This window comes from Vanessa atalanta, chromosome 21 (genome assembly GCF_905147765.1).
Source record: "Vanessa atalanta chromosome 21, ilVanAtal1.2, whole genome shotgun sequence".
Lineage (NCBI taxonomy): Eukaryota > Metazoa > Arthropoda > Insecta > Lepidoptera > Nymphalidae > Vanessa > Vanessa atalanta.
This window is the reverse complement of record NC_061891.1, coordinates 8,323,968-8,344,578: the sequence shown is the minus strand read 5'-3', so window position 1 is coordinate 8,344,578 and position 20,611 is coordinate 8,323,968. Positions and strand designations below refer to the sequence as shown.

The following is a 20,611-nucleotide window of genomic DNA, read 5'->3' as shown; positions in this document are numbered from 1 at the left end:
TTCTGATAATAGTATGTAATATTAAATATAAAAAATTGATTTTTAATAAATTTATAACTACAGAAGTTATTACTCGTACTTTAAATATTAATATTAAGTACCGACTTCGTCCGGGTGAAATAAGATTTTATTCTTAGTGAGTGTCCACTTCAAGCCAAACCACCCATACAAAGTGATCAATCTCCTTTGAGGATTAATTATTATTATTTTATCGATATATGGTATTCATAAGCTACATAAATGTCTGTCTATTAAGAAGTCGTAGATTCCAGAAAAACATTCGGTATGTGTAAAAGGGTTATTATTTGTTTTGGGATTTTGGATTCCTTGGCTGGATGGTTTTCTCCCAGTCTGTTTATTATAGGGTCATATTTACCATGGATCGCCATTTTCAGGTTTTAATCCAAGCTTAGGTATTTATATCTTACTTAAATAGGATTGTCTGGACATGATGGATATTAGGCCGTAACCACATTTTGTAAGATGCAACTATTTTTAGTCTATAATAATTTTCTGTATTGTCTTGTATCTTTGAAAAATGTACTATATTATATATATGGAAGTTACTTCTATTATAAAATAATGTCTCTAAAAGGCAGCGTAAGTCCGAATAACAGGGATTTCGCTTGGCTTCGTACAGAATGATAGCTGTTGACGTGATTGTGGGTAAGTATGTCAAAACTGTGAGGACATTGGATTTTTTTGGTTTATGCAAGTCATTAATTAATTAATAAAGCACATTATTCAACACAAGGTTTTATAGATCGTAAAAAAGCGTGAAGCTACTTGTTGACTTTCAGACAGCATATTATATATATGATATGAGCCGAGATGGCCCAGTGGTTAGAACGCGTGCATCTTAACCGATGATTTCGGGTTCAAATCCAGGCAGGCACCACTGAAATTTCATGTGCTTAATTTGTGTTTATAATTCATCTCGTGCTCGGCGGTGAAGGAAAATATCGTGAGGAAACCTGCATGTGTCTAATTTCAACGAAATTCTGCCACATGTGTATTCCGCCAACCCGCATTGGAGCAGCGTGGTGGAATATGCTCCAAACCTTCTCCTCAAAGGGAGAGGAGGCCCAGCAGTGGGACATTTACGGGCTGCTAATGTAAAAAATGTAATGTAAAAAGAGTAACTAGGTACTGTGTTCTTGCCGGTTACATTTCAAACCGGTGGTAGCTTTACTTAATATACACTCGGAAGAAGACGATTAAAAAGTGCTCGTATAAGCTCACTTGAATAAAGTATATTTTGATTTTATTGGTCTTTTATTTTAGTATTATGGTTATATAAAAATTCAGTTAAATGAGAATATTAGGTTGAATTTTTGTTTTGATATTAATTGATTTAATAAAGTGTAAGGTGATTGTTATTATTTTTTAATATTTTTTACTTATGAATTCTAGATGTATATTAATATTAAAACAATACTTTTTACTTTAAAGATTTTAAAATCAATACGGAAAAAGCGTTCTGCCCCCTCCCGACTTCCTCTACCCCACTTTCCTTTCTCTCTATATCTTTTCTGTTTTTTAAATTATTTCATTTAATTTTTATTGTTTTAATTCAGACATAATTTTTAGTAAGATTTCTTTTTTCCTGTCATTAAATCATTTTCAAACATTGTTGCTTTATTACACCATCTGTTATTTAAATATATAAAATGCATCGAAAGCAACTTTGTTCCAACTGGGTGTTGAATCAAACCTCTTTTTTAAATTGAAAAGTTTTTATATTATAAATCTAAGGGTATAATGAAATGAAACAGTTTTTACACATTCATAGAATGTTTTACTTAGATTGACTCAATATACAATCTACTAACATTTAGTATTTTATCAAAAACATCTATTTCCGTCCGTTCTGCGTTGTGTAATTCGTCTATTGTTAAAATTATATAATATTATTAATAACACAACACACAATGACAGTTCACAGAGATAATATAAAGTGTATTATTACCTTAACTATAAACGGATGGCCACAACATAATATTGTTATATATTTACAAATATCACAAATGAGTATAAGTAATAAAATTATATAGGGAATAAAATACATGCAATATATCGACATTAAAATAATGGGTCATTATGTATTTTGACTAGTAATATAGGTAATTATGTTCATAATCAAGTTTTACAAAGCTAAAATATAGTCAAAATTTATCAACCTATGGCACCTTTATGATAAAAAAGGCAACATATAAAATGCCCGAATAACATACAAAAAGCTTAAAAGGCAGTGAATATCATTACATATAAAATCGATTGGTTTTATAAAAACGCGTCAGGTTTTGACATTTAAAAAAATGTGTTACATCTTAAAAGTAAACGTATCGTTTTAGCAAGGATGAGTATTTGTAATTGCTACATTTTCTTTTCGTTTAAGGCTCGCCTTGTTTTTATATATAAAAAGAGTTACACCTAATGATAAAATTACAAACATGACAGACCCTACAATTGCTGAGTACTCTAAGGATATCGGAAACTCGTCGTATAAGGAATTGCTTACGTCCCTAACGTTTCTTGTTTTTGGTTTCGTTCGTGAGGAATCAAAGTTATCTGAAAAAGATAAATCATATTAAACTATATAAAAAGACGAGTTTTGCGTTAAATTGAATTTGATGTCACTAATAACTCACCTATTTCAGCCTGTGAATCGTAATAATCGAAGCTTTTTATAGCTAATCTATTCACGCGCGGAGATTTTACTTCATTTTCTAGAGGAAATGGTGGCAAGTAAGTCGAAGGTGGGTTTGTACTACTAGGTGCGAATGGTTGCGGACATTTGGGGTCTTTAGAACCAGGATAACATGAACTTGGTGTTGAGGGCTTTTTAGTTGGTTGAGGACAGCGAGGATCAGTGCTACCGGGGTAGCATCTTGGAGCTTCAGGTGTGGTGGGTTTAGGGCAGCGAGGGTCACTACTTCCGGGGTAACATCTCGGAGGAGCAGGAGTTGTTGGTTTAGGACAACGAGCGTCTGTACTACCAGGGAAACATCTCGGCGCTTCAGGTGTCGTAGGTTTAGGGCAGCGAGGATCACTACTACCGGGGTAACATCTGGGAGCTTCAGGTGTAGTAGGCTTAGGGCAGCGAGGGTCACTACTACCGGGGTAACATCTGGGAGCTTCAGGTGTAGTAGGCTTAGGGCAGCGAGGGTCACTACTGCCAGGGTAACATCTGGGAGCTTGAGGTGTAGTAGGCTTAGGGCAGCGGGGGTCATCACTACCGGGGAAGCATTTTGGAGGAGAAGGAGTTGTTGGTTGAGGACAACGAGCATCTGTCGAGCCCGGATAGCATTTAGGTATTTCTGTGGATGGGGGCAAGTAAGTAGGTGGTGTTAGAGTAGTAGGCCTAGGAGGCTGTGGGCACTTTGGGTCGGGTGACCCAGGATAACAGACTGGTTTCGTAGGTGAAGGAGTTGTAGGTTTTGGACAACGCGGATCAGTACTGCCAGGATAGCAGCTTGGTGCAGCAGGTGTTGTAGGTTTGGGGCAGCGTGGATCTGTGTTTCCAGGATAGCAGTTAGGTGATGCTGGTGTTGTTGGCTTAGGGCATCTAGGATCGCTGCTACCAGGGAAGCATCTTGGAGGTGCTGGAGTTGTTGGTTGAGGACAACGAGCGTCTGTGCTTCCAGGGAAACATCTTGGCGCTTCAGGTGTTGTGGGTTTAGGGCAACGTGGATCTGTGTTCCCTGGGTAGCAGTTAGGTGGTGCTGGTGTTGTTGGCTTAGGGCATCGAGGATCGCTGCTACCAGGGAAACATCTTGGAGCTTCAGGTGTCGTAGGTTTAGGGCAGCGAGGATCATTACTACCAGGGAAGCATCTCGGAGGTGCGGGAGTTGTTGGTTTAGGACAACGAGCATCTGTACTTCCAGGGAAACATCTCGGTGCTTCAGGTGTTGTGGGCTTAGGGCAACGGGGATCTGTGTTTCCAGGATAGCAGTTAGGTGGTGCAGGTGTTGTTGGCTTAGGGCATCTAGGATCACTGCTACCAGGGAAGCATCTCGGAGGTGCAGGAGTTGTCGGTTTAGGACAACGAGCATCTGTGCTTCCAGGGAAACATCTTGGCGCTTCAGGTGTTGTGGGTTTAGGGCAACGTGGATCTGTGTTTCCTGGGTAGCAGTTAGGTGGTGCTGGTGTTGTTGGCTTAGGGCATCGAGGATCGCTGCTACCAGGGAAACATCTTGGAGGTTCGGGTGTCGTAGGTCTAGGGCAGCGAGGATCATTACTACCAGGGAAGCATCTTGGAGGTGCAGGAGTTGTTGGTTTTGGACAACGAGCATCTGTACTTCCAGGGAAACATCTCGGTGCTTCAGGCGTTGTGGGCTTAGGGCAGCGTGAATCAGTATTTCCTGGGTAGCAGTTAGGTGGTGCTGGTGTTGTAGGCTTAGGGCATCGAGGATCACTGCTACCAGGGAAACATCTCGGAGGAGCAGGAGTTGTTGGTTTAGGACAACGAGCGTCTGTCGAGCCCGGATAGCATTTAGGTATTTCTGTGGATGGGGGCAAGTAAGTAGGTGGTGTTAGAGTAGTAGGCCTAGGAGGCTGTGGGCACTTCGGGTCGGGTGACCCAGGATAACAGACTGGTTTGGTAGGTGGAGGAGTTGTAGGTTTTGGACAACGTGGATCAGTACTGCCAGGATAGCACCTTGGTGCAGCAGGTGTTGTAGGTTTGGGGCAGCGTGGATCTGTGTTTCCAGGATAGCAGTTAGGTGGTGCAGGTGTTGTTGGCTTAGGGCATCTAGGATCGCTGCTCCCAGGGAAGCATCTTGGAGGTGCAGGAGTCGTTGGTTGAGGACAACGAGCGTCTGTGCTTCCAGGGAAACATCTCGGAGCTTCAGGTGTTGTGGGTTTAGGGCAACGGGGATCTGTGTTTCCTGGATAGCAATTAGGTGGTGCAGGTGTTGTTGGCTTAGGGCATCTAGGATCACTGCTACCAGGGAAGCATCTTGGAGGTGCAGGAGTTGTCGGCTTAGGACAACGAGCGTCTGTGCTTCCAGGGAAACATCTTGGAGCTTCAGGTGTTGTGGGTTTAGGGCAACGTGGATCTGTGTTTCCTGGATAGCAGTTAGGTGGTGCCGGTGTTGTTGGCTTAGGGCATCGAGGATCGCTGCTACCAGGGAAACATCTTGGAGCTTCAGGTGTCGTAGGTTTAGGGCAGCGAGGATCATTACTACCAGGGAAGCATCTCGGAGGTGCGGGAGTTGTTGGTTTAGGACAACGAGCATCTGTACTTCCAGGGAAACATCTCGGTGCTTCAGGTGTTGTGGGCTTAGGGCAACGGGGATCTGTGTTTCCAGGATAGCAGTTAGGTGGTGCAGGTGTTGTTGGCTTAGGGCATCTAGGATCACTGCTACCAGGGAAGCATCTCGGAGGTGCAGGAGTTGTCGGTTTAGGACAACGAGCATCTGTGCTTCCAGGGAAACATCTTGGAGCTTCAGGTGTTGTGGGTTTAGGGCAACGTGGATCTGTGTTTCCTGGATAGCAGTTAGGTGGTGCCGGTGTTGTTGGCTTAGGGCATCGAGGATCGCTGCTACCAGGGAAACATCTTGGAGCTTCAGGTGTAGTAGGTTTAGGGCAGCGAGGATCATTACTACCAGGGAAGCATCTCGGAGGTGCGGGAGTTGTTGGTTTAGGACAACGAGCATCTGTACTTCCAGGGAAACATCTCGGTGCTTCAGGTGTTGTGGGCTTAGGGCAACGGGGATCTGTGTTTCCAGGATAGCAGTTAGGTGGTGCAGGTGTTGTTGGCTTAGGGCATCTAGGATCACTGCTACCAGGGAAGCATCTCGGAGGTGCAGGAGTTGTCGGTTTAGGACAACGAGCATCTGTGCTTCCAGGGAAACATCTTGGCGCTTCAGGTGTTGTGGGTTTAGGGCAACGTGGATCTGTGTTTCCTGGGTAGCAGTTAGGTGGTGCTGGTGTTGTTGGCTTAGGGCATCGAGGATCGCTGCTACCAGGGAAACATCTTGGAGCTTCGGGTGTCGTAGGTTTAGGGCAGCGAGGATCATTACTACCAGGGAAGCATCTTGGAGGTGCAGGAGTTGTTGGTTTTGGACAACGAGCGTCTGTGGAGCCCGGATAGCATTTAGGTATTTCTGTGGATGGGGGCAAGTAAGTAGGTGGTGTTAGAGTAGTAGGCCTAGGAGGCTGTGGGCACTTCGGGTCGGGTGACCCAGGATAACAGACTGGTTTGGTAGGTGAAGGAGTTGTAGGTTTTGGACAACGTGGATCAGTACTGCCAGGATAGCACCTTGGTGCAGTAGGTGTTGTAGGTTTTGGGCAGCGTGGATCTGTGTTTCCAGGATAGCAGTTAGGTGGTGCAGGTGTTGTTGGCTTAGGGCATCTAGGATCGCTGCTCCCAGGGAAGCATCTTGGAGGTGCTGGAGTCGTTGGTTTAGGACAACGAGCGTCTGTACTTCCAGGGAAACATCTCGGTGCTTCAGGTGTGGTGGGCTTAGGACAACGTGTATCTGTGTTTCCAGGATAGCAGTTAGGTGGTGCAGGTGTTGTTGGCTTGGGGCACCTAGGATCGCTGCTACCAGGGAAGCATCTTGGAGGTGATGGAGTTGTTGGTTGAGGACAACGAGCGTCTGTACTTCCGGGAAAACATCTCGGTGATTCAGGTGTTGTGGGCTTAGGGCAACGGGGATCTGTGTTTCCAGGATAGCAGTTAGGTGGTGTTAGTGTTGTTGGTTTGGGGCACCTAGGATCGGTGCTACCAGGGAAGCATCTTGGAGGTGCTGGAGTTGTTGGTTGAGGACAACGAGCGTCTGTGCTTCCAGGGAAACATCTCGGTGCTTCAGGTGTTGTGGGCTTAGGGCAGCGTGAATCAGTATTTCCTGGGTAGCAGTTAGGTGGTGCTGGTGTTGTGGGCTTAGGGCATCGAGGATCACTGCTACCGGGGAAACATCTTGGAGGAGCAGGAGTTGTTGGTTTAGGACAACGAGCGTCTGTCGAGCCCGGATAGCATTTAGGTATTTCTGTGGATGGGGGCAAGTAAGTAGGTGGTGTTAGAGTAGTAGGCCTAGGAGGCTGTGGGCACTTTGGGTCGGGTGACCCAGGATAACAGACTGGTTTGGTAGGTGAAGGCGTTGTAGGTTTTGGACAACGCGGATCAGTACTACCAGGATAGCACCTTGGTGCAGCAGGTGTGGTAGGTTTGGGGCAGCGTGGATCTGAGTTTCCAGGATAGCAGTTAGGTGATGCAGGTGTTGTTGGCTTAGGGCATCTAGGATCGCTGCTCCCAGGGAAGCATTTTGGAGGTGCTGGAGTCGTTGGTTTAGGACAACGAGCGTCTGTGCTTCCAGGGAAACATCTCGGTGCTTCAGGTGTTGTGGGCTTAGGACAACGTGGATCTGTGTTTCCAGGATAGCAGTTAGGTGGTGCAGGTGTTGTTGGCTTGGGGCACCTAGGATCGCTGCTACCAGGGAAGCATCTTGGAGGTGATGGAGTTGTTGGTTGAGGACAACGAGCGTCTGTACTTCCGGGAAAACATCTCGGTGCTTCAGGTGTTGTAGGCTTAGGGCAACGGGGATCTGTGTTTCCAGGATAGCAATTTGGTGGTTCTGGTGTTATTGGTTTGGGGCACCTAGGATCGGTGCTACCAGGGAAGCATCTTGGAGGTGCTGGAGTTGTTGGTTGAGGACAACGAGCGTCTGTGCTTCCAGGGAAACATCTCGGTGCTTCAGGTGTTGTAGGCTTAGGGCAGCGTGAATCAGTATTTCCTGGGTAGCAGTTAGGTGGTGCTGGTGTTGTAGGCTTAGGGCATCGAGGATCACTGCTACCGGGGAAACATCTCGGAGGAGCAGGAGTTGTTGGTTTAGGACAACGAGCGTCTGTCGAGCCCGGATAGCATTTAGGTATTTCTGTGGATGGGGGCAAGTAAGTAGGTGGTGTTAGAGTAGTAGGCCTAGGAGGCTGTGGGCACTTTGGGTCGGGTGACCCAGGATAACAGACTGGTTTGGTAGGTGAAGGCGTTGTAGGTTTTGGACAACGCGGATCAGTACTACCAGGATAGCACCTTGGTGCAGCAGGTGTTGTAGGTTTGGGGCAGCGTGGATCTGAGTTTCCAGGATAGCAGTTAGGTGGTGCAGGTGTTGTTGGCTTAGGGCATCTAGGATCGCTGCTCCCAGGGAAGCATCTTGGAGGTGCTGGAGTCGTTGGTTTAGGACAACGAGTGTCTGTACTTCCAGGGAAACATCTCGGTGCTTCAGGTGTTGTGGGCTTAGGGCAACGGGGATCTGTGTTTCCAGGATAGCAGTTAGGTGGTGCAGGTGTTGTTGGCTTGGGGCACCTAGGATCGCTGCTACCAGGGAAGCATCTTGGAGGTGATGGAGTTGTTGGTTGAGGACAACGAGTGTCTGTACTTCCGGGGAAACATCTCGGTGCTTCAGGTGTTGTGGGCTTAGGGCAACGTGGATCTGTGTTTCCAGGATAGCAGTTTGGTGGTGCTGGTGTTGTGGGTTTGGGGCACCTAGGATCACTGCTACCAGGGAAGCATCTTGGAGGTGCAGGAGTTGTCGGCTTAGGACAACGAGCGTCTGTGCTTCCAGGGAAACATCTTGGAGCTTCAGGTGTTGTGGGTTTAGGGCAACGTGGATCTGTGTTTCCTGGATAGCAGTTAGGTGGTGCTGGTGTTGTTGGCGTGGGACATCGAGGATCGCTACTACCAGGGAAGCATTTTGGGGGAGCGGGAGTTGTTGGTTTAGGACAACGAGCGTCTGTCGAGCCCGGGTAGCATTTAGGTATTTCTGTGGATGGGGGCAAGTAAGTAGGTGGTGTTAGAGTTGTAGGCCTAGGAGGCTGTGGGCACTTCGGGTCGGGTGACCCAGGATAACAGACTGTTTTGGTAGGTGAAGGAGTTGTAGGTTTTGGACAACGCGGATCAGTACTGCCAGGATAGCACCTCGGTGCAGCAGGTGTTGTAGGTTTGGGGCAGCGAGCATCTGTACTACCAGGGAAACATCTGGGCGCCTCAGGCGTAGTGGGTTGAGGGCAACGTGCATCTGTGCTACCAGGGAAACACCTTGGGGCCTCGGGCGTTGTAGGCTGTGGGCATCGTGGGTCTGTATTACCGGGGTAGCAGTTCGGAGGTGTAGGTGTAGTTGGTTTAGGGCAACGAGGATCGCTGCTGCCAGGGAAACACCTCGGAGGAGCAGGAGTTGTTGGTTTAGGACAACGAGTGTCTGTACTTCCAGGGTAACATCTCGGTGCTTCAGGTGTTGTAGGTTTAGGGCAACGTGGATCTGTGTTTCCTGGGTAGCAGTTAGGTGGTGCGGGTGTTGTTGGTTTGGGGCAACGTGCATCTGTGCTACCAGGGAAACACTTTGGTGCCTCAGGCGTTGAAGGCCTTGGGCAACGTGAGTCTGTATTACCGGGGTAGCAGTTCGGAGGTGCAGGAGTTGTTGGTTTAGGACAACGAGTGTCTGTACTTCCAGGAAAACATCTCGGTGCTTCAGGTGTTGTGGGTTTAGGGCAACGTGGATCTGTGTTGCCTGGGAAGCAGTTCGGTGGTGCTTGTTTAGTTGGTTTGGGACAACGGGGATCACTACTGCCAGGGAAGCATTTTGGTGGAACTTGAGTTGTCGGCTTAGGACATCGTGAATCTGTGCTACCAGGAAAACATCTCGGTGCCTCAGGTGTCGTAGGCCTTGGGCAACGTGGGTCAGTATTTCCAGGGTAGCAGTTAGGTGGTGCTGGTGTTGTTGGCTTCGGACATCGGGGATCACTGTTACCAGGGAAGCAATTTGGGGAAGCGGGAGTTGTGGGTTTTGGACAACGAGCGTCTGTCGAGCCCGGATAGCATTTCGGTATTTCCGTGGATGGAGGTAAATAAGTAGGTGGTGTGAGAGATGTTGGCTTAGGGGTTTGTGGGCATGTTGGATCTGGTGATCCAGGATAACATAATGGTTTTGGAGGTAAAGTAGTTGAAGGACTTGGGCAACGTGGATCAGTACTTCCTGGGAAGCATCTGGGTGGTGCAGGCGATGTTGGTTTCGGGCAACGCGGGTCTGTACTGCCAGGGAAGCACCTTGGTGCCTCAGGTGTAGTAGGCCTTGGGCAACGAGGATCTGTATTACCGGGGTAACAATTAGGTGTAGCTATAGTTGGTTTAGGACAACGGGGATCGTTGCTGCCAGGGAAGCATCTTGGAGGAGCAGTTGTTGTTGGTTTTGGGCAACGTGGGTCATTGTTGCCTGGGAAGCAGTTAGGTGGTGGAGGTGTTATCAGCTTAGGGCAACGTGGGTCATTGTTGCCAGAGAAACAGTTTGGCTGTGCAGTAGTTGTTGGTCTTGAACAAAGAGGATCAGTAGATCCGGGATAACATTTCGTGTCTGGTATAACAGTTGTTATTTCCTTTATAATTCCATTACAGCTTGCATCACAGTTGCTTGTGCATAGCTGAAATAAATAATGCTGATTAGTTTTGCCGTGTTTTAGTGAAATAAAAATTAACTAAAAATGTGTAAAATTATAAAGCGTTTATTCGAAATTGAAATTTGTAACTCACCTCAACATTACAAGTCAGATAGACTTGATCAGTTTCCGGAAAACGGAAAGCACTTATTTTGCTGTAAGCAATCAATGTTGCACCAGATTTTCCAGTATTTGTAGATTTTTGCCATGAGTCGATGAATTTCTTTTTCCTTTAATTCAAAATAAAATCATGTACATACGAGTTTTACATACATACATTTAAAATGTAACAAATATTTTAGAAATTGCAATAGGTAAGTCTTCTGTGTAATAATAAATATTTCTGAATTGTTTGTATATATTAGTTTTGACAAATTTCCTCAACGAACTATATATAAAATAATCTGTGCGCTCTGATAATATGTAAGCTTATTAAAGTATATCGAAAAAACTACAGCGTTGAAGGATCAAGGCGTTATCAAAAAAATCTGGACAACTCTAATTGGCTCACAAAGCAAAACGTAATTTTAGTAGATTGTGTCTATGTATGTTAAACTGTTTTTATGTATGTATGTAATAACAAGTCCAGTTTAAATATTATGATTATTTTGTAATTTAGTACAATATTTAATTTCTAAAAACTACACAATTTAACGCTATGTCATACGGAATATAATTTCTAATTGAGATATTTGTGATAAACTTACACTGTCATTATAATAACGATTATCATTAGCTTTTTATTTCACTATAATTATAACAAAAAAATTAAATCAATGAATTTTCTGACCTCCATAAATTACAAGACGAAGTTAATCAAGGTTTTTTTCAGGTGCATAACTTTTAAAGATATTATACTTACTTGGGGCAACCATCTTTGTCAGTCAATTGAATTTTATTCGTCTTCGAACTATCATAATCTTCATTATCATAAGCCCAACAATCGTGAATTTTAAGATTAAATTGATTTCTGATATCTTTCAAATAAATAAGGATGGTGAGATATTCGCCGATTTTAATCGAATTTTCCAACGGAGTTGTCTAAAAAAAATTACATTATGAGTAAAATGTTATTAAATCACGTAGCGTGAAGATTCAAATAAGGTTTCGGTTTTCGAATCGAATCATTTTAAAATTAAATCTTACTTGAGGGAAAACTCCTTTCTGAATATCCATCCAGCATTCTACACCACCGGCCGGTCCTTGTACTGCCACTACATCGAGCATGTCAACCATAAAAGGCTTTAGCTTTAGAACATGTGATTGTTCCTTTTTGACACCAGTCGAAACTTCTAGAGCAGTTCCAGCACATGATACCTAAGACATATTTAAGATCAAAATTTGCTTTTACCAAGACATCGATTATTTACTAGCTGAGCACATGGCTTATCAAAAATTCGTGCCCAATTGGTCCCTTTTGCAGGTCCCAAATAAAAGTGGGCTATATCCTTTTTTGAGTTATAAAACTTTTTACGTATCAAATTTCATTAATATCAGTTCTATGATTTAGTCGTGCAAGAGCAACAGACAGATTACTTTTGGAATTAATAAATTTAGTATGGAGATTATAATAATGTATTAAACTCTATAGTAGTAAGCCCAACCAAAAATCTTATAGAATTTTAGATCATAACAGCACCCGTGACCTTAGTGTCATCTCGTGCTTAACAAGGGTTACGACGATAAAAGTCGCACGTCGTCGTCGTATGTATCTGTATTGATGAAAATCTCCGACATTATTATCAAACAATCGACATTGGAGGACCGTAGAGGATTTTTTTTTGTCTTTGCCCAGCAAGGGTAGTTGCCAATATTAGAATATTTAATGTATATAATATAAATATAACTTTTCATACCTTTCTAGCGAAATCATAAGATCCTTGCACTAATTCGTCTCCTTGGAACACGAGGACGTTGTCGATGGTGCCGCAAGCATTGCAAAGTGGTCGGCTTCCACAGCCATTCAATGGCACTCGGAAAGAGTACCGAGATTGGCTGCCTCCGGAAGATACGTATCTGAAGAAAGTATTATAATCTTGATTAGTATGTAAACAATTGTGATTGTGATTTGTGATTACAATTGTGATTTATTGATTAAATTTTAAATAGGATTTAACTAAATCGAGGGATAGCGTACGTGCATTTTTTGTTTTTTTTTTTTTTTTCATATTCTTTTAATATATCACTTTAATTCAAATTTCGAATGCTAGCGGATAACAATGATCCTCTAGACTATAAAAATCTACAATTTTAGTATCACATGTTATTTATTATCATTGAAATTACTCACTTGCATTTGGGATCATTCAGGAAGCCCTTGCTGTAAATTATTCCATCGTATATGTCAGAGAATTCAACCGTGACTTGAATATAATCTGCTGAACATTGTACGTCAATATCTGGTGACAGCGGTGAATCTGCAGCTCTTGAACCCCTCACGAAATTGACTCCGGTTTCACCACTTGAATCTTCGAAAAATGGTGATAAACCATCTCCAGCCAGCTCAAGGTTCAGCTCGGCTGCGGTGAGCGTTCCGACATCTGAAACAGCTGTAGCGAGCGACAGCTACAGCAGAAGAAATATATTAGTAAATGATATATATGTTTTATTAATATTGATTAAACAGCGGCCGATCGACTTGAAATTCCTGTCAAATCCTTCGATAAATAACGTTCAAATTTCCAACAATTACTTAGAGGACGATTACTTTATAAAATGTACCAAATATCAGCTTTCTACACTTAGTAGTTTTGGCTGTGCTAAGATAATCAACTATAATTTAATCAATATAAGTTGTAATTAGATAATGATATAATTATCAATAAAATACAAACTAAAATATAAAGACTATTACAATTTTAATATATATTGTATTTTAGTTAATAAGGAAATAAAAACATGATAATTTAGTAAGTAAAATGAATTATTAATGTCAGACGATCATCTAGGTTATTTAAACATATGTTCAGTTTGAAGAGAATTGTCGAAACATTATGTTTGATTTAAGAACAACCTTCATTTGTTTCAGCTTGTTATTTCAACTTTTGGAAATGATATTATAAAAAATAGAGTCACACATTTTGGAGCATCTCTTCATATTATATTTTGACATGGGAGTCATGACAAAAAAAGGAAAGCAACTGTGACGTCATCCTGACCAATAGCTAAATGCGATTAAGATAATGTATTGCTCAGTGCCAATGTCATCTTGTACTAGTTCACCCTTCAAAGCGGATCACAACAATACTGTTTAGTGCTGTTTGGCGGTAGAATATCTGATGGATAGTACCCACTTGACAGCCTTGCACAAAACCACACCACGTAAGTGACCTCATATGTTTTTCTCAGAACAAAACTAATCTCGTTCACATGTCCCAATAGCTCTCAAACCGGCCAATTATTATAATTAAGAATACTATCAATTAATCTCCATAAAATTAAAATTACATGTGTACCTAATACCGACACAGTTATGAGATTTATTTATGTAAAGTCGGCTACGTTGCTATCAATTTATCTATAAGATTATTGTTAGTTGTGAACACAATGCGGTTTTTTTTTCTCTCACGCATTATTTCGCCTGATTACAGCTATTTTGAGTTGAGAAATATAAGCGTTATATTGTTTCATAAACAGCTCTTTAAGCATTCAAATGTTTCTGAATTCTTATTTTGAACGCCGCCAGTTTGATTCGCTTACATTTTAGGAGTTGGTTGGGACTATCGCCACACCTAAATTTCATCTATATCGGTTCAGCGGTATAAGCGTGAGAGTTAGGCGGGTACTATCACATTTATAATATAGAGTATAAAATTTAAATAGACATTTCATAAAGTATAAATTGTTTATCGAAAGGTTGCCAATGTGTTTTGGAAAATCATTATTTTTTTATTTCATAATAAGGTTTAATTTTCAGTTTTTATTTTTTTTATGGCATTGATTGGCAGACGAGCATATGGGCCACCTGATGGTAAGTGGTCACCACCGCCCATAGACAAAGGCGCTGTAAGAAATATTAACCATTCCTTACATCACCTATGCGCCACCAACCTTGGGAACTAAGATGTTATGTCCCTTGTGCCTGTGATTACACTGGCTCACTCACCCTTCTAACCGGAACACAACAATACTGGCAGTAGAATATCTGATGAGTGGGTGGTACCTACCAAGACGGGCTTGCACAAAGCCCTACCACCAAGAAAATGTAGTAAACGTTCAGTGATTAGAAAATGTAGTAAACGTTGCACCATGTGCCCCAATGACCGAAGCTTATGGGATTTACATTAAGTTTCAACATGTTGAATAAATTGGGAGATTTATGGTGTAGGTTATGTTGCATTGGATGATATCATTAAAATATTGTTACATAATAATATACCATCGACCTTTGGTAGAGTTGAATAATGTTCACTTCTTAAGTAGTTAACAGATTATATAATCTAACATCGACATATACACCAATCTTTGGTATTGTTGTGTTCCGGTTGGAAAGGTGAGTGACCCAGTGTTACTACAGGCACAGACATAACATCTTTTCCCAAAGTTAAATATAAAAAAAGGTGATCACGTACTATCACATGTAACATGTGCTCGTCCGCCTACATATAGTATATTAAAAATAGATGAAGTCCGGCTATCATATATATTCTAAAAAAAAAAATGCAAAATGAAGTCCATAATTTCGAAAATCCGAATTATAGACACAATCTCCAAACCAATTCGAAATGTAAATAATATTCATTTAAACTTTGATGTGAACTTGTATGAAATTACGTCATCGTATATTAATTTACTTAAATGTTAAATTAAATTGTGGTAATGGGATACATACCTGCACGAGTGCAATCAGTGTCGCTATGTGCATGACAGCCGCTTCATGGGGCCCTGGAAATGAAGAATTAAATCATAAAATTAATTGAATACATTTTAATTACAGTAATTAATTAAATAAAATTCTGACACTGTTAAAATAATAATAACTTAAAAAATGACCATAATCATAGATATTTAAATAAATTTTCTTATTACAAATGTCAAAATAATTAGTAAGTTTTTGTATTGCATTAAATTATACTACGAATCGTCACAATTCAAATATAATGTAGAAACCTATACGAATAACGTATTAGATATAGTTAAGATAAATACGTTAAGTTCTGTATGCAGAAACAAAATTATCTTTTATCTTTTAAGAATACATTTTAATTTCGGATATCCACTGGTTTCGGTTAAAATACGGAGCTCCATAACATCCCTGGTAGAACGTATGGTACCATATAAATCGCACCCATGCGGAGCCCGGTTCGGGTCACTAGTATATAACAAAATGAGGTTTTGTTAAAGTTAATATCATTTCCAAGGTTGCATATGGTACCCAACGATATTTATTTTATTGTAATAAGTAAGAGTAATTCTCAGTGGTCACTGCTCGTTAAGAATAAACTAATATTTGTAATTAAATCCTTTGTGTAGAGAAAGAAATAATTTAGTGTAAAGATTATCGCTGCCAGACATTACGACGCTCGTTTTGCAAGAAAACGCACCTTTAGATAAAATGTCATTGACCGAAGCCACACGTTGTGTGACTTATGAGACGACACTGGATGACAATGGTTGGATAAATTAAAACTTCCAATATTGCATAAACGTTTTTACAAAACGTCAGCAGGATGAAATCGCGTTAAAACCAAAGTTAATTTTTTTATTTTTTTGATACATATAATTTAATTTGTATTTTTTTTTTCTGTCATTACTCTTAGTCTTTTCACACTAAGATATATTCCAAAGCGTCACTTACTCATACTAATGCACGTCTATAATAATATAATTTAAGGTAGAGGGGCGCACCTTCGTGATTGTATAGATCTATACCGCGATGCTATTCGACATATTAGTGTCAAGTGGCATCTGCATATAATAGAAGATGTTAAGCTTATTTCGTAATGTTTGGCAAGATTTGTCACGATTCAGCAACATAAGGCAGGTTGCACATTTGATATTCCGACGCGACGTATCGTATGTCCGCGTTGCGTTACACCGACGTCGCAATCGTTAGTTTGGACGCTATTATACGCCATTATTTCATGGTCCTCCTTTATTTTGATACTGTATAATGACATAATATAACGATTTGTGCTACGCATCATTCCATTAAATGGATATTACACGCCGGTCTACTGTAATGACTGTTAGTCTTAATAAGCGTGGATATTAATGCATTAGATCATGATACCCTATTTTTCAATACGAACAGTATCTTTAAATCACCCGGCTAATTATTGAATATTTACTCGACCATTAAGTGGATACTATACGTCACTACACTTTCTAGTATCTTGAGAAGTTTGGACATTTGGTAGATGATGTTTGAACTTATAATGGCTAATTATAGATTGAACTTTAGTCTCGATCTCTCGATGCGATACTTAAAAATATTCCAATGTAGACCCAGCTTTAGTAAAATGTTTTTTTTTTGTTACCCAACAGGTCAATGTAACAATGTTTAACTTAAGGGCTGTTACGTAAGAAAGAATAATGTCTTTGACAGGTGTTTTTTGGAGACAGGTTCTTGATATATTTCTATTAATAAGCCTCCTCCTTACACAAGGGAACGCAAGCATCCGGTTTGCACAGTATCACTTGGTGTAGATACTTGTGTTGCCTAGTGTAGAGTAAGTAGACCGCAATTAGAATGTATTTTTAAATAATTTTCTGGTGATCAAATGATTTTGTTATTAAGATTTGGCTGTTCTATTTTTCTCTTTTTATAATAATTAAAAAAAAAAAAACAGAAATGTGTACTATTAAATAACAACTTTACTTTTAAAATTGTTTGTTTATTTATATCTTGAATATAGAACGCATTGTTCTTTAATTTGTTTGAGTTTATCTGACTAACAAATTCCATAGTCGTGAATAAAATCGAGGATGATAATTTGATTGGCAAATCACGTAAACCTTAATCGATCTATTCGTGAGGTCAGAGGAACACCGTCTTCTATGTTTCCGCATTTTTCGACACGGATATATTCAAAATCAAAACATAAACATAGATTTCCTTTATTATCTAATTGAACTACATGCGTGAAGTTTATAATTATATAGTTATATATGTATGTATATTGTGTATTTACTAACTTATATAACAATTACACGCCTCATAAAATATAAGACGATTAAAAAAATATACGCTTTGTTATTGTGGTATGCCTTCGAATCATTGAATAAGATTCAAAATCAGATTTATGAAGTAGTTAAGTAGGATTATACAAGCACTTCTTTTATAAAGAAGCAATGCTTCAAATTAATTAAGGAATTACTAGAATTCCTATTTAACCCTCTATAGGTTATCACTTGTGCCAGGAGACGACAATAAACCAAGGGTCGATCAGGATCAATCCTGCGACATTTTACATCGCTATGTTACCCGTAACTTATGCGCTATTGACGCTTACTTCCGTATCGTAATTTTATTGGAATTCATTTAATGTAAAACTACTACCAATTTGGACTGTAAATTCTACCGAGAAAAGCTGATATACCGAGTAGTTATTCTTTTCAATTTCTATGAGGATACTACTGAGTAACATCCTGTATGATTTACCGTCAGGCAATGTTACATCCTCAAGAGAAGAGTGCAGATGAATCTGGACTAAAGGTTGTGAGTGCTACCTGTTTAGTTTCAGTGTTACATCTCATATTCGACGATGAAAACACCATAATCGATACCAACAATTTATACTACGCTAACTCGAAAGTGTGCGCACACTCAGCTAATAATAGTTAGCGTAATCGATTGATTTAAAAAAATTGCCTTTAGTTAGCGTTGTATAAATTTGTAACTTCGTTAATTTTGTATATTTCTTCACGATTTTATTAATACATATAAAATAACATATTTTAAGCAACTTGGCAAAAAAAAAGATTTTCACTAATATTCGAGTTAGCGTAGTAGGTGTCGAATTGTGTAGGAGATTATCTGTCATTTATGCATCCATAAATATACATAAACCTGAAAAGGCTTTCCAATTTAGTCGAGCAATGGGTAACGGACTATTCGTATTAATATATACCGAAACAATTGATCATTTGACTGACTTATAGAGAACAATATAATTGATTGTGATTGTCGTAAGATCGTGTTCCCAAGTTTTTTTTTACGACTAATTACTTTCATGTATACAATGCAAATATAAAGTATTTCATGCAACAGCGCAGGGACTTTTATATTACCTTTTGTTGCTTAACTTGTCATGTATAATACGTGTATGAATTTTTTTTACAGCATCATCATTTTTAGTTTTAATCATTCCATCGCCAATGTGCCGACAACCGTGCCTGTTTATTTATTTATTTATTTATTTATTTATTTATTTATTTATTTATTTATTTATTTATTTATTTATTTATTTATTTATTTATTTATTTATTTATTTATTTATTTATTTATTTATTTATTTATTTATTAAGATCCTCCAGGAGTAAATACATCAACACAATATTAGTAACAATATAAATATAGTAAACGTGCCTGTTGTTAAACTCACTCGCATTTCAAAGCAGAATACTACAATACTGTGTATTGCTGTTTGGCGGTAGAACATGTAATGTTCTACCGCCAAATGGTACCCAAACAAGTTGTCAAGAGATAAATAAATAATAATTATTTTTTATGGTTATTTTTATATATTCCAAATTACAAATTATATATAAAATATTAAATATATTATAAAATACTGTCCTTAGCTCACCATATTTTCGTAACCCCATATCTCTGCCCCCTTTGATGTACAAATTATACAAATGCGGTCCAATCCGGTACACGCCTAGTACTATCGAATGGGAGCCATCAAAATTATCTCTTGACGACCTGTCTGGGTACCACCCTTTCATTATATTATGTTTTACTTATATATGTTCTACCTATTTTTCAAGTTCACACAGGTTAAATCTAACGATTTATATAATTAAAGATTAAACCTTCTTAGATACGAGTTCGATATAGCACAACCGGCGTGGTCGTGTAGTGTGTACACCGGTTCTCATGGGTACACCACTCCGAGGTCCCCGGTTCGATTCCCGGCCGAGTCGATGTAGAAAAAGTTCATTAGTTTTCTATGTTGTCTTGGGTCTGCGTGTACGTGGTACCGTCGTTACTTCTGATTTTCCATAACACAAGTGCTTTAGCTACTTATATTCGGATCAGAGTAATGAATGTGATGTTGAAAAAAAAAAAATATTGTTTAAGTGTACCTATATTATTTTAGTAGTTTATTATCTCATCTCATCTAATCTCTCATCTCATTTATTAGTAGAGTGTAAGTTAGATTTCCGAACGTGTATGTCAAATGCTTTAATAACGATCCACGATAATAATTATGAAAAGGTCGTTCCCAACAAAACATATGTGATGATTATAGTTTCGGTGCCATTTATCAAAGTTCAAGGGTTATTGTAACGTAAGAAACATATCTAAGCTCGATGTAATTTAAACTTTAAGATGACCGTTATAAGATACTTATCTCAATATCTAGACATTTGTATATATTTACGAGTTGAAATTGAATTATTTGTACATGAAAATTAAAGTATATGGTTGGATTTGGAAACTAATATTTTTTTTATTACGATGTTAATGTAGCTTAATATGTTTTATGTTGATGTTATATTTGTGTATATCATCAGTGGAAAGGAAAATAATCTAATGAGGCAAAATATTACTTTAGGAAGGTTTAAATTTTTACTTTGAATCTTTTGTTTTAACTTTACGGGAGTAAATAAAATAAATATATATTTTGTTATGATACAGGTAGACGAACGAGCAAATTAAGGGGAACTAAGATGTTATATCCCTGTAGTTAAACTACTTAAATACTGAGTATATAGCGGTAGATGAAAAATGAAAAAGATTACTCAAAGGTCTATTTTTTTTTTGTTTTTTCTTTTATTTGTCCCAAGAGGGCACAGATTATTTCGCCAATGTCAACGTGCGACACAAAGGTCTACCAACAAGAATATAACGAAAAGTTACGCTCTTATTTATATATTTATTTAAGATAAGCTTAAATTTCAATAATTACAAAAATATTTTCTCTTCTTATATAAAAATGTTTTAAGACAATTGCTCCATCAAATACATGAATTAGCAGTTCATGGATTCGTACATTATGACTAAACACAC

General features: G+C 39.5%; 1 protein-coding gene across 18 annotated transcripts in view; it reads right to left on the bottom strand.

Moving 5' to 3' along the window:
* Positions 1-1,982: 1,982 nt before the first annotated feature.
* Positions 1,983-20,611, bottom strand: part of LOC125072466 (mucin-2-like) — a 51,240-nt gene continuing 32,611 nt past the window's right edge. Inside the window, exons 2-15 of one of the 18 annotated variants that reach the window (XM_047683118.1) lie at positions 15,263-15,315; positions 12,722-12,996; positions 12,288-12,447; positions 11,578-11,748; positions 11,294-11,472; positions 10,526-10,661; positions 9,330-10,416; positions 8,756-9,269; positions 7,604-8,455; positions 7,220-7,243; positions 5,610-6,694; positions 4,333-5,549; positions 2,652-3,147; positions 1,983-2,571 (exon numbers count right to left, since the gene is read on the bottom strand). In XM_047683118.1, the coding sequence (XP_047539074.1) occupies positions 2,351-2,571; positions 2,652-3,147; positions 4,333-5,549; positions 5,610-6,694; positions 7,220-7,243; positions 7,604-8,455; positions 8,756-9,269; positions 9,330-10,416; positions 10,526-10,661; positions 11,294-11,472; positions 11,578-11,748; positions 12,288-12,447; positions 12,722-12,996; positions 15,263-15,295 (6,450 nt within the window). In that variant the 5' untranslated portion in view covers positions 15,296-15,315 and the 3' untranslated portion in view covers positions 1,983-2,350. Of the gene's footprint in view, positions 2,572-2,651; positions 5,561-5,609; positions 6,695-6,734; positions 7,244-7,603; positions 8,456-8,488; positions 8,625-8,684; positions 9,270-9,329; positions 10,417-10,525; positions 10,662-11,293; positions 11,473-11,577; positions 11,749-12,287; positions 12,448-12,721; positions 12,997-15,262; positions 15,316-20,611 lie in introns of all 18 variants that reach the window. The other 17 variants (XM_047683117.1, XM_047683105.1, XM_047683112.1 and 14 more) reach the window with 17 other exon arrangements.